Source organism: Gracilinanus agilis, chromosome 4 (genome assembly GCF_016433145.1).
Source record: "Gracilinanus agilis isolate LMUSP501 chromosome 4, AgileGrace, whole genome shotgun sequence".
NCBI classification, from domain to species: domain Eukaryota; kingdom Metazoa; phylum Chordata; class Mammalia; order Didelphimorphia; family Didelphidae; genus Gracilinanus; species Gracilinanus agilis.
In genome coordinates this window covers 284369824-284383036 of record NC_058133.1, presented here as the reverse complement: position 1 = coordinate 284383036, position 13213 = coordinate 284369824, and the positions used below count along the sequence as shown (strand labels likewise).

The 13213-nt window shown below is 33.4% G+C and overlaps 1 protein-coding gene across 1 annotated transcript in view; it reads left to right on the top strand.

Annotated features, from left to right (window-relative positions):
* The first annotated feature begins 126 nt into the window (after window positions 1-126).
* MMUT (methylmalonyl-CoA mutase) overlaps window positions 127-13213 on the top strand; it is a 43746-nt gene continuing 30659 nt past the window's right edge. The window contains exons 1-4 of the mRNA XM_044675772.1: window positions 127-203; window positions 3237-3657; window positions 6025-6392; window positions 11512-11669. Of these exons, the coding sequence (XP_044531707.1) occupies window positions 3273-3657; window positions 6025-6392; window positions 11512-11669 (911 nt within the window). The 5' untranslated portion in view covers window positions 127-203; window positions 3237-3272. The remainder of the gene's footprint in view (window positions 204-3236; window positions 3658-6024; window positions 6393-11511; window positions 11670-13213) is intronic.

Sequence of the window (13213 nt, the reverse complement as noted above, 5' to 3'; positions counted from 1 at the left end):
CCTGCCAACCCACATTCTTCTTGCGCATGCGCAGAAGACATTTTCTCGGGCAATCCCTTCCTGTCCTTGGTAGGAGGGCTGAGGGACCAAGTGATTGGTCTGGCCTGGACCTTGCTGGGTATAGGTTTAGGGTTAAGTGTCTTACCCTAACTCCACTCGGGGAAAGGCCATAAAGGCCAAAAAGGCCCATTAAATAGGTACCGGTAAGTAAGCACACGACTGTCTCTCTCCTTTTCCCATGACTCTCTTTTCTTCCCTCCTACCCCTGCCCCACTTCCCCCCACCCACTCTCTCCCTCTTGACAGCCCACTTCCCCGCCCTTTTAATCCTCTGTTTTCTTCTCTCCCTTTCTCTTTACCTCCTCCTCCTTTTCATCCCTTCTAACCCTTGAAATGAAAGTTCCAGGCTTGTTCCTTCATTCTCAGATATTTAAGAAGAAAAGGTTAATTGAGCATCCTATTCTTATCATAAGCTACTGGATTTTATTCAAGTTTTCTTAACCCTTCTCCTTCCCCATGTAACTTAATTCGATATTGTAAAGCATATATACTTACCGGTAGCTATCACTGTTCTGCAGTAAAGAAGTTTCTGTCAGTGCTTCTAGTAAAAGATGACTCCGTTCCCCGCAAGATAACCTGACTTAGGTGTGGCCGACCCTAACGCTTTGGCTGCACCAGTTTTACTAAAAAGTAGTCAACTTTTGATTATCTAGAAGTTGTTTTTTTTTCTTTTATGTGTCATGAGCTTCTCTTTGGGAGTATGGGGAAATCTCGGAATGTTTTAATTCATAAAATAAAAAGCCTAAGATTACAAAGGAAATTTATTACATTAAAATACACTCATCGAAAATTAAAAAAACAAAACAACTCTGTAGGATCCCAACTTTGGAACTACTTCTCTTTAATAATGGGAAGTGAAGGGACTTTAAAGAGGGAACAGTAAAATAGAGAATCCCAAACAGTAGAAAACTAACTTAATATTTTTATTAATATTTTAAATACATTTTCCACAACACATTTACATAACTAATTGTTTTTGCTCTCCTTAAAATGATTATTTGACTCAAAACCCTGCTCAGTGGCAGAGGCAAGATAGCATGGAATTAGAATTTTGCTGTGGATGACTGGGATGTGGATGATCACAAGTTGATTTATGGTTCATATCATTACCTAGCTATGTTTTTTGCTTCTCTGTGCAGCTTTTGGCTGTAAGCTAGAGCCTCTTGTTACTTCCTATTCATTAATAACTTGAATTGTATTGGTTTATATTTTCATTAATTGTTTCTTGAAGTCTCTTTTCCCAACCATGTTCTAAATACTGAAATAAAAGCATCAAAAATTTCTCATCAAATGAAAAATTGTTGAAATGTCCATATATGAAAATGAACTCCTCAGCTTAGTGAACAAATTTTCCCCAAGTATAGAATGGTCATAAGTGTATCCCAATAAAATGTGATGTGTGTGATACTTGTTTATTCTTTGTGCCTATATGAACTGTCCTCAGACGGTTTTCAGAATAACTTCTTGAATTATTACAGTGAAGATTTTATTTTTGGACTTTTTCATCTTTATTTTCTTATTGATAAAACTAGAATAGAGATTATAGCTTGGGAAAAGATGTGAATATGAAAAAGCCTCTTTGCTAGTTAGGTGGCTCAGTAGATAAGGATACTTAAGCTGGAGTTAGGAAGACCTGAATTCAAATGTAACCTCGGACACTTAGCTGTGTGACTCTGGGCAAGTCACTTTAAAAAAAAAAATCTGCCTTAGTTTTCCCAACTGTAAAATAGGGATAATAATAGCACTTCTCTCCTACAGTTATTGTGAGGGTCAAATGAGACAATAATTTTAAAGCATTTACCATAGTACCTTTAACATTGTACATGTTATATAAAAGTTAACTATGATTATATTTTAGAGAAATGCATTCTAACCTCTCTTTAGTTCATTTCATCCAATTGGTAAATAATGATTATTACCAATAAAACATAATCAAGTTTTATAAAAACATCTTTAAAAATGCATTGACAGGCTGTGTGTCTCTGTTTTCCTAGCACTAGTTTATTATCTTGTTAGAGAACGTCCCATGATCAAATTGACCACATGATAATGAGTTTTTCTGGATTGGATAAAGTGACATGATAGTTATAAAGCACAGGGTAAGCCTTAAAGTGTTGGATAAATGTTAGTTATTACTATTTTTATATCAATTCCAAAAGTATATATAATTTCTAATATTTATCTATAGAACATTACTTTGTATTTCTCATAAAATTGTTTCTTAAAAAAAGATTTGATAACTATATTTCAATATAATTAGTTTTTTACAATACTATATATTTTATTTTATATATTCAAAACATTTTCTGAGAAGGGTTCCATAGACTTCCAAAGGGGCCCATTACTCGAAATATGTTAAAAATCCCTACAATAAAGGGAATATCCATAAAAAATTAGGATACAGATCTGTGAAGTGCTCAAGTATTTTCTTTGGCTGACTCCTATTGGTTAATAAAATATTTGGTTATTTAAGTAAACTTAAAAGTATAAAGATATACAAGAAAATTATTCAGAATCTAACATCAAATTAATGTTATTTTAAAGTTTGTAATCAAAAAGTTAAAATCGAGAAGAAAACAGAAAGTAAATGAAACAGATAAGTAAAACTCAATAATAGACTTAGAATAAAAATAGTACATAATCAGGATTTTAAAGCTTGAAGGAACCTTGACTATCATCATTTCAGAGATGAGGAACAATATACAAAGAGGTTAAATCGCTTTTTTAAGGACTGAGTAAGACTGGCTGAACCAGTATTCAAAACCTAAGGCCTAATGGCTCCAAATCTAATTCCTCTTTCTTTAGATCATAAAGGTCACACAATTAGAAAGCAGCATAGCCAGGATTTGAATCTAGTCTTGAACTCGATCCTTTGCTCTTTCCATTGAGTGGTATTAGCACTATATAGTATTATTCTTTGAAAGATCATACTTAGGAATAGAAAGGGATTTTATTAAATTATTTTATTAGGAAAAGATTTGGAAGGAATCCTAAGAATAGTTCCTTGTGCATAGTTTCTTAATAAGGTGATGGGGATGGGGGTGAGAAAATGGTCAATTCCCGCATGCAAAATGTGAAAAACTTTTCTTGTATTTTTCTCATCTACCTTTTTCACTAGATTCTCATGAAACTTCTATTCCTTAGATGTTTATTTGAAGTATTTTTATTTTTCCTCAGATTGTCTCCTGATCCTACTAAGTAACTTCAATAGTCATGTTAAGGACTAAAATTGGACTCCTTTTGTTTCCTCCACATTACCTGAAACAACTAAAAGAGTCTACAGTTCTAAGGCATACATGCCAACGCTTTCTTCATCAGCAACTCCCCCTACATCCAGAGTGGGCTACTTTGGCTAAAAAGCAGCTGAAAGGCAAGAATCCAGAAGATTTGATATGGCACACCCCAGAAGGAATTTCCATAAAGCCCTTGTATTCCAGCAGAGATACCAAAAATTTACCCGAAGAGTTACCAGGAATGAATCCATTTACTCGTGGACCATATCCCACCATGTATACCTTTAGACCATGGACCATCCGCCAATATGCTGGATTTAGCACTGTGGAAGAAAGTAATAAATTCTATAAGGACAACATCAAGGGTAAGATGTTTTATCTCCCATTACCTAGTACAGTGGTTCCCAAACTTTTTTGGCCTACTGCCCCCTTTCCAGAAAAAATATTACTTAGCCCCCTGGAAATTAATTTTTAAAAAATTTTAATAGCAATTAATAGGAAAGATAAATGCACCTGTGGCCATCACCGCTCTCCCTGGATCACTGCAGCACCCACCAGGGAGCAGTAGCACCCACTTTGGGAATCACTGGCCTAGCAGAACAAATGGAGAAAAGCCTAGTTAGAGGATTCAAGAAATGTATTTATAACTGAAGTCGGGGTAATGCTATATAGAATGAATATATTCAAATTTTAAAGGTAAAAAAAATAACTTGTTAATTTTATCAAAATTAACATGAGGAATATCACGTGTAGAATGGGGAGATAAAATAAAAAGATACATAAACAATGCTACCAAAATTAATTTTCTTATTTAGTGCCAAACCAAACTACCAAAGAATTACTTTTTAGAGCTATTACTTTATAGATTAAAAAAAAATTTACAAAATTCACCTGGAAGAACAAAAAGATAAAAAAATATGAAGGGAATCATTGAAAAAAAAAAAGTAGGGATACTAATAGTATGAGAGATTATACAAGAAAGGTATAGTCTTCAAAACAATTTGGTACTAGATAAAGAAATGGAGAGATTGGAGAGATTGATCAGTCGAACAGATTAATATATATATATATTAATTAGCACATTAATATATATAATACATTGAAACAAATGAGCATGGTAATTCAATGTTTGATAAACTCAAAAATCCCAGCTATTGGGACTAGAACTCATTTAAAAACTCTTTGGAACAATTTGGAAATAGGCCCTGAACAAGGACACATGTTACAACCAGTGGAAATGTGTGTCAGCCATGGGTGGGGAGGGGGGGGTGAAGGGGAAAGTAGGGGCATGAAGCATGTAAACATGTTAAAAATAAATATTAATAAATGTTTAAAAAAAACTCTTTGGAAAACTAGAAAAGAGTTGGCAGAAACTAGGCATAGGTGAACATCTCACCCAAAATAACAACTTAAACTTAAAATGTGTACATTATTTAATTTATTTTAATTATTTTATTTTTATTTTTAAATTAAATTAAATTAATTATTTAAGGGTGACATCATAAGCAAACCAGTGGAACAGGGAAAAGATGACCTGTCAGTTCTATGGATAGAGAAAGAGTTCATGACCAAGACAGAGAGGTTCATAGGAGGCAAAACAAGTAACTTTGATTTTATGAAATTTAAATTTTTTTTACAAACAAGATCAAATATTAGAATTAGGGAAATGGGGAAATTTTTTTCTCTAAAGATAACATTTCTAATATGTATAAGGAGCTGAGTCAAATTATAAAAGAGTAAGATCCTTGTCCCAGTTAATAAATAGTCAAAGAATGTGGATAAGCTGTTTTTAGAGGAAGAATTATACAATCTCATTAACCATATAATTAGAGAAATGAAAATTAAAACCTCTCCAAGGTATCACCTCATATCCATTAAATTGGCTAAGGTGACAAAAACAGAAATTGACATGCTAGAGTAAATGTGGAAAAACAGATACATCACTCTACTGTTGGCACTGTTAACTAATCCAGCCATTCTGGAAAGTAGTTTGGAACTATGTCCCAAAAGTTACTACACTGTGCGTACCTTTGACCAAATGATATTGTTGTAAGTCTACATGCCAAAGTACACCCACCTTTAGGCTAAAGCTTAGTATTGACACTTATGTATACAATTAAAATTACTGATTTAACAGATTTGATTATTTGGTTTCCTCTGGTCATCTTAGTTCTTTTTTTTTTTATTATAGAAGATTATCAGCAGTGATAACTAACAGGGAGGAAACAAAAGAGTCATCAACTAAAAAAGCATAAAAGTTTAGGGACATTTTATATAGGTACAAATGATACTAGCATGATAAGTAATGATAACCTTGAGTCCTAAGAGTTATTTTACATTCACTACATTCAATATACTCTTACAAGGTAAGTAACTGCAATTTATTTTCAAAATACTTCTATTAAAAATTATCAAATATAAAATAGTTTTGATTCTTTAAAGGCTGTTATCCAAAAAAATTCACTTAATATGGAACATTTATTTTGTGACGATATTGAGTAAGTGTGTTAGTAATGAAGTGTGGAACTCAAAGGTGCTACCTTTAGGGAAAGGCCCAGTATATTAGAAAATGAGATGTCTTCTGTAATTTAAGTTGCTTTAATGTTCAAGAATTCTAAAAAAAACTTTGGGAACTATAATAATTCCAGCCTAACTGATTTCCCTGTAATATGATTTAAAACAGTTTAAGACTACTCTCTCTTATTCTAATATTCTTTTCTTTATACACTTAGCTGGTCAACAGGGATTATCAGTTGCTTTTGATCTTGCAACTCATCGAGGATATGATTCAGATAATCCACGAGTCTGTGGTGATGTTGGAATGGCAGGAGTTGCCATTGACACTGTGGAAGATACCAAAATTCTTTTTGATGGAATTCCTTTAGAAAAAATGTCAGTTTCTATGACAATGAATGGCGCAGTTATTCCAATTCTTGCAACATTTATTGTAACTGGGGAAGAACAAGGAGTACCTCAAGAAAAACTAACTGGTACAATCCAAAATGACATATTAAAGGAGTTCATGGTCAGAAATACTTACATTTTTCCTCCAGAACCATCCATGAGGATAATTGCAGACATCTTCCAATATACAGCAAAGGTATCCTTTGTTTTGCTTTACTTGGAAAAATTTGCCTTATATAGCCCTATTAAAAACTAATAAGTAGGGGCAGCTGGGTAGCTCAGTGGAGTGAGAGTCAGGCCTAGAGACAGGAGGTCCTAGGTTCAAACCCGGCCTCAGCCACTTCCCAGTTGTGTGACCCTAGGCAAGTCACTTGACCCCCATTGCCCACCCTTACCACTCTTCCACCTATGAGACAATACACTGAAAGTTAAGAGTTTAAAAAAACTAATAAGTAGAATTTAAAATTTATAAGTAAATAAATTATTGATTACTTATACTATAGCAATCACTTTAAAAAAGAAAATAATTACCTTAATAAGTTCTTTTTCTTTTAAAAAATAATTCAGGGGCAGCTGGGTAGCTCAGTGGAGTGAGAGTCAGGCCTAGAGACAGGAGGTCCTAGGTTCAAACCCGGCCTCAGCCACTTCCCAGCTGTGTGACCCTGGGCAAGTCACTTGACCCCCATTGCCCACCCTTACCACTCTTCCACCTATGAGACAATACACTGAAGTACAAGGGTTAAAAAAATAATAATAATTCAAAATACAAAAACAGTTTGTATCATTTTTAGAGTCAAATTACTTTTGTAAAGATAAAAATGTTGTTATAGTAATAGCAAAAAAATTACAAAGTACTTGACATAGGCAAAACTATATTTAGATTATTTTTTTCTCATGAGCTGTTGTCACATAAAATTGCTTAATATCAGAGATGCAATATCTAAATTTTCTGAAACTTCAAATTAACAACTAATGAACCAATTAACATTTAGTAAGTCACTTTTGTGTGCATATCCCACACCTTTTTAACTAGATTCAAGATCCTAAAGGACAGAGACAGTATCTTAATTTCAAAAGTCATATTGAAAGTTTTAATGTGGCTTTTAACATATAAGGTATCAATAGATCTTAGTAACTTAAAATTTGCATTTTGACTTCTTAAAATCAGTACCACAAGTTCTGTTATCGTCTTTTGAGAAAGTGGATAAATTTCTACAAATAAATTAATCTTACCTCTTCTCCAACATAGTTTAATTATTAACCTGGTTTTTTTTTTCTTTCAATTTTCCTATCTTTTTCCTGGCCTGGTTATTCTGTAATCTACTCCTTTAGCTCCTGAACTCCAGTACTAATTTCCACTACTTCTTAATCTCTCTCCTTAGGCATTCTACCTTCCTCTCAGACTTAACATATTTAAAAACCCAACTCATAATCTTCCTTCTGGATTTTTCTGTTTCTATCAATACCATGATCATTTCCCCTGTCATTCAGCATTGAAAGAAGTTCACTCCATCCTTAAACTCCTTTACTTTCCCTACTTATTTCCAAGTCACTAAATCCTTTCAGTTTTTCTTTGTAAGTGATCGGCCAGTCAGTGAAAATTTAATTAGTTCTTACTATGAACCTGACACAGTCCTAACCTATAGTTCCTTTCCTTTCCTTTTCTCTCTTTTTTTTCTTTTTTAAACCCTTACCTTTTATCTTAGAATTGATACAAGTATTACAAGTATTAGTTCTGAGGCAGAAGAACGGTAAGGGCTAGTCAATTAGCATTAAGTAACTTGCCCAGAGTCACATAGCCTGGCTTTCTATCCACTGAACCACCTAGCAGCCTTCCTTCCTTTCCATTCTTGATGCTATCATTATAGTCTTATATATCACATACTTGGATTATTATTGCAGTAATCTCTTAACTTATTTTTATACCTTTGGTCTTTTTCTCCTTCAGATCTATCTTGTATATTTCTGTAATTTAGTTCACACTTATTGAGTGCCTACTTTCTGCATACATTATACTGAATATCAGATTACATTAATCTTCCTAAAATACAGCTTTTTTTAAGCTCTTCTTATGTTGCCCCTTACCAAAGGACTTGTTAGTTTGACATTCAGTACTCCCTGTAATCAGTCATCTCTGGTTTTATTTCCCAATATTACTATTCTTTCATGCTTCAGGAAGAGAGATCCCAAACCATTTATGCTTACTCTCTTTTTACTTTTCTAATATTCTACTTCTTTTTTTTTGTTTTTGTTTTTTTATATTTTTAAACCCTTAACTTCTGTGTATTAGTTCCTTGGTGGAAGAGTGGTAAGGGTAGGCAATGGGGATCAAGTGACTTGCCCAAGGTCACACAGCTGGGAAGTGTCTGAGGCTAGATTTGAACCTAGGACCTCCCGTCTCTAGGCGTGGCTCTCAATCCACTGAGCTACCCAGCTGCCCCCTAATATTCTACTTTTTGATATACTCTCTAACCTCACAGAAACAAAGGGTATTGCCAATGGAAGGAACCATAAAAATAATGTTTTCATTGCAGAAAATTTTCCCTGCATTTCTCAGGAACTTTGTTTTTTCCACATAGTGAGAAAAAAATCAGTCAAGAAATTGGAAAAGAGTATAATAATTCTGTAAGAATTAAAAGAGAGTATCAATATAGAGATATTGCTAGTTTTAAGGAATCCACTGACCAAGTCAGAAGCAAAAGCAGGAAATACTGACATGCAGAGTCAAAAATTCAGGAAAATAGAATCAGTCATTTTACCTATAACTTCTTGCTTGTAACGGTTTCTATATAAGTTTGTGTCTGCTGCTAGTGGCAAGCCATCCTTGCCAATAAAATAACTCTTAAATTTATAGCAAAGTATGCTTTATGCATATATAAATGGTATTCCAAGAAATAAATTTTAGAAGCAACATAAATCCTTAAATTGACAAGTTAGATGTGATTCTTTCTCTGTAATTCTGTTAACCTTGTTAGGAGATCTGCATATCTGACAATAAAATTTATTGTCATTTTCCAGTGTTAGAGTATTTGGGTTATATAGTATATAACATATCTAGTATGTAGGTTGTATAGTCTTTTGTAAATGCTACTAAACTTAACATTCCTTATTAATTACTTTTCCTATATCTATAATAATGAGTAAATATATGAAGAATTTTTTAAATATTTCAATAAAGGTAAAGGAAATTAGTCATCTCGTTGCCAGATGTGCTTTAAATCATTGCCTTAATATATTGGTTCAAAATGATAAGAAACCACACATTTATTATTATGTGGTTTAAAGGTAGAAAACCTTTGAAACATAGTATAATGCTGTCACAGAAAAAATGATTCATTGTATATTTTTTGGTCATTCGTTTTTATTTAAAAACACTCAAAGTGATATGAAATAATACAAAATTATTTATAATCTCAGAAATTCCCCAAAATTCACAGAATTCAGATTTCTTGTTCTTGAATCCCAAAGGTTAATTTCTTAGGGAATTTGAAACACTACATAAAAGAAATCTAATTCAGCTTTTTACCTGATACAGAAACTCCTTGCAGTGTCTCTGATGTGTAATCATCTGGCCTCTCTTTTTACACTTTCAGTGATAGGAGTTCTTTCTGTAGATGGGCCTTTTATAAATTTTAAGAAGACTTTTCATAGATTGAGCCAAAATCTGACTCTCCATAGTGTGTGTTTTAAAAATTTGTACCCTGCTGTTTCCCAGCATTCTTTATTCTTTCCAGGGTTCTCTTATCTGGCATCCCTGTCTTTTGCCCTGGCATGGGTTTGTTTATAAATTTGCTAAAACCCAAGCTGTGGTGCTTTTTTTCCTTTGGCTCCAGCGTGGCAGGCTTCTGGGTCTCTGACTCTTTGCTCTGCTCACTTGGCTGAAGGAACCCCTTTCTCTCTCACTTTTGTTGTTATTAAATCCTATAAAATTTAAATACTTGGAGTATTCATTTTTTATCTTATAATAGTTAACAACACCAATAATAGTAATAATATAATAGTAAAAATTAATGTAGCACTTTAAAGTTTAAAAAGCTATTAACACATCTCTGATTTAATTCTTCTAACAGCCCAATGAAATAGGCATTATCAGATCTATCCTTACAGATGAGGAAACTGATGCTGAGAGATATTGAGTGACTTTCCAAAGTTCACACAAAATCTGTGTCAGGATATGAATTTGAGTCTTCCAAGTCCATTCATTACACTACCTAGCTCTTAGCCTCCTCAGTTTATACCCTTTGATTAGAATTCTGCTCTTTTTAGTCACATATGTCAAATCCCTATTCCATATGTGAGCCATTCACATATTTAAAGTTAGCAATTGTATTTTCTTCTGATTATTAATTTCTCTTGAGTATAGATTGCCAATTTCTCTAACAATTTTCATATATTATTCATTCAGTAATTCATTCAGCATTTACTCTGCTAGGCACTGGGATATAAATACAAAAATGGGACCCCTGCTTTCAGAGCTTACATTCATTGGGGATGATGGGGGAAATCGTGCACATAAAAATTTCAAAAAGTATCTAAAGTAGATATAAAGTAATTTTTTGGGAAAGACTATAGTACGGGAAGTAGGTTTCCTATAGGAGGTACTTACTTGAGATTTGAAGGTCTGGGTTCTATGAGGCAACTTGTATATAATCATGGAGATAGGAAATGGAATATTATGTTTGAGAAACCAAAGGCACAATGCTGTTTCTTGAGCATGGGGATAACAGACCTATGCTTTAGGAATACTGATTTGCTAGCTTTGTGGAGTGTGGATTGGAGAGGGGGAGAAAATAACACTAGGATGGCAGTTAGGAAACTATGTTAAAAGCTTGGTTAAAAATGATAAATATGGAAACTAGAATGAAGGCTTTGTGATTTGAGAAAAAGGATAGATATGAGATAAGTTATGGAAATAAAATCAAATAGACTTGGAAACTAGTTGGATTTGAGGAAGAATGAAGACTTTACAGTGACCCTGAGGTTGCAAATCAGGGTGACAAAGTATGGTGTTACCTTCAACAGAAATAGGGTATTTAGGAAAAGGGGCAGAAATGATAAGATGTGACTACAGGTTTCCTCACCATCTGTTCCTCCTCCTTCTGCATACAGTCCACCTTATAAATGCCTCTCTTATTGAACAACATTTAACATGAGATAAATAGAATAGAAAAATATTACTTTTTTCTGGCACTATACTATGAATGCAAATTAAACTCATACAATTTACTTTATTCATCTTAAAGTTGTATTACTTTTTTTTGGACAGTCACTTCATTTTGAATAATTATTTTTTTATTTTAAATTTCTTTATATAGCATATGCCAAAGTTTAATTCAATTTCCATTAGTGGATACCATATGCAAGAGGCAGGAGCTGATGCCATTCTGGAATTAGCATATACTATAGCTGATGGTTTAGAATACTGCAGAACTGGCCTCCAAGCTGGCCTTAGCATTGATGAATTTGCACCAAGGTGAGTAAAACTCATATGTGACCTATTCTGCATTTGTAACATGATGGGGGAAAATTTAAAAATTCTGAGAGAATGTTAGCATCTAGCAAAATCAATGATTAAATACATATAAATATCATACTAGATTGTTTTCTCTGTTTTCTGTCTTGGTGATAACAAGGAAATTGGTTAATGAAATTTGGAATTTGAAACTTTGGAATAAAATCTAGTTTATAGTTGCACATACTTCTTTATTGAAATAGTAATTGAAGGAAATAAAACTGAAGCTTATGCATGAGCACAATTATATTTCAAGAGGATTTACCATTTTAGAACTTTAATTTCCCAAAAAGTTCTCATTTAAAATGAAGTGGGATGTTAAAAGCAAATTTACTTCCTTTTTTTTTTTTTTTAACCCTTGTACTTCGGTGTATTGTCTCATAGGTGGAAGAGTGGTAAGGGTGGGCAATGGGGGTCAAGTGACTTGCCCAGGGTCACACACCTGGGAAGTGGCTGAGGCTGGGTTTGAACCTAGGACCTCCTGTCTCTAGGCCTGTTACTTCCTTTTTAAAAAACATTCTAATATTTTTTATTCAAATATGAAAATGTTATTTTGCCCATCTATATAATAGTCTGTAGGCCCTTAAATATGAAACAACAAAGGCAAATAATGACTTTTTCCTTGTCGATTTCTGTTTGAATCTCATTGAAAATATGTGAGTGAGATAATATTTGTTATGAAAATGATGACATTTTCACCATCTATTTGAATTAAAATGACTTTGTTTATGATGTGCTCTGTAAGTGGCAGATTAAGGATTTCTTTTAATGTATTAGTATTTCTGATTTATTTATAGTGAGAAAATCAACATTGGACCTATAAAGTTAATTGATTTTGTCCTGTAACTGCTTTAGTCATGATTCTCTGCCTTTGAACTTAGTTCAAAATTTAGCTGACCTGTAATGGGTTAAGTTCAGAAATCCAGTTCTCTTGCTGATGTTTATTTTTGCCTCAAGGAAATTTGCAAACCTTGAGGGATGTTGTTGGACATAAGGGAGTCTGGCCTCTTATCCTTCTATCACCAAGCTATCCTTCAGAACGTCTGGTTTGCTATCTCTAAAACTTACACTGCACTTAAATAATGAACATTTCTTAGTCATAGCAAGGAAAGGAAGGAGTTTGTTCCTAAACTTCCATCAGTCAATTGTTCCCTTAGAACCAGTCATGTTGTCCTCAATTCCATGATGTCACCTACCTTGATTTCTTTGTACTACCTAAAATCTATAAGCTATTCTTTGGGTCTTTGGCATAAATAGAGGCCCATCTTATTCTCAGGTTACTGACCCTAATAAATAAAACACGATCTTATTTGGAGAAATGTGTCACACTTTACCTGTTTGTTAAATTTCACTCATTCACTCAAGAGTATCTTAGTACTCTTGCATGAATTTCTTAAAATATTACTGTAGTTGTGTATTTGTTGGCTTTCTACTTTCTGAACCACTCATCTATGGCAGTACCATGGAGCAAGAGAAGCATTACTGAACTTGAAGTCAGCAAAGAA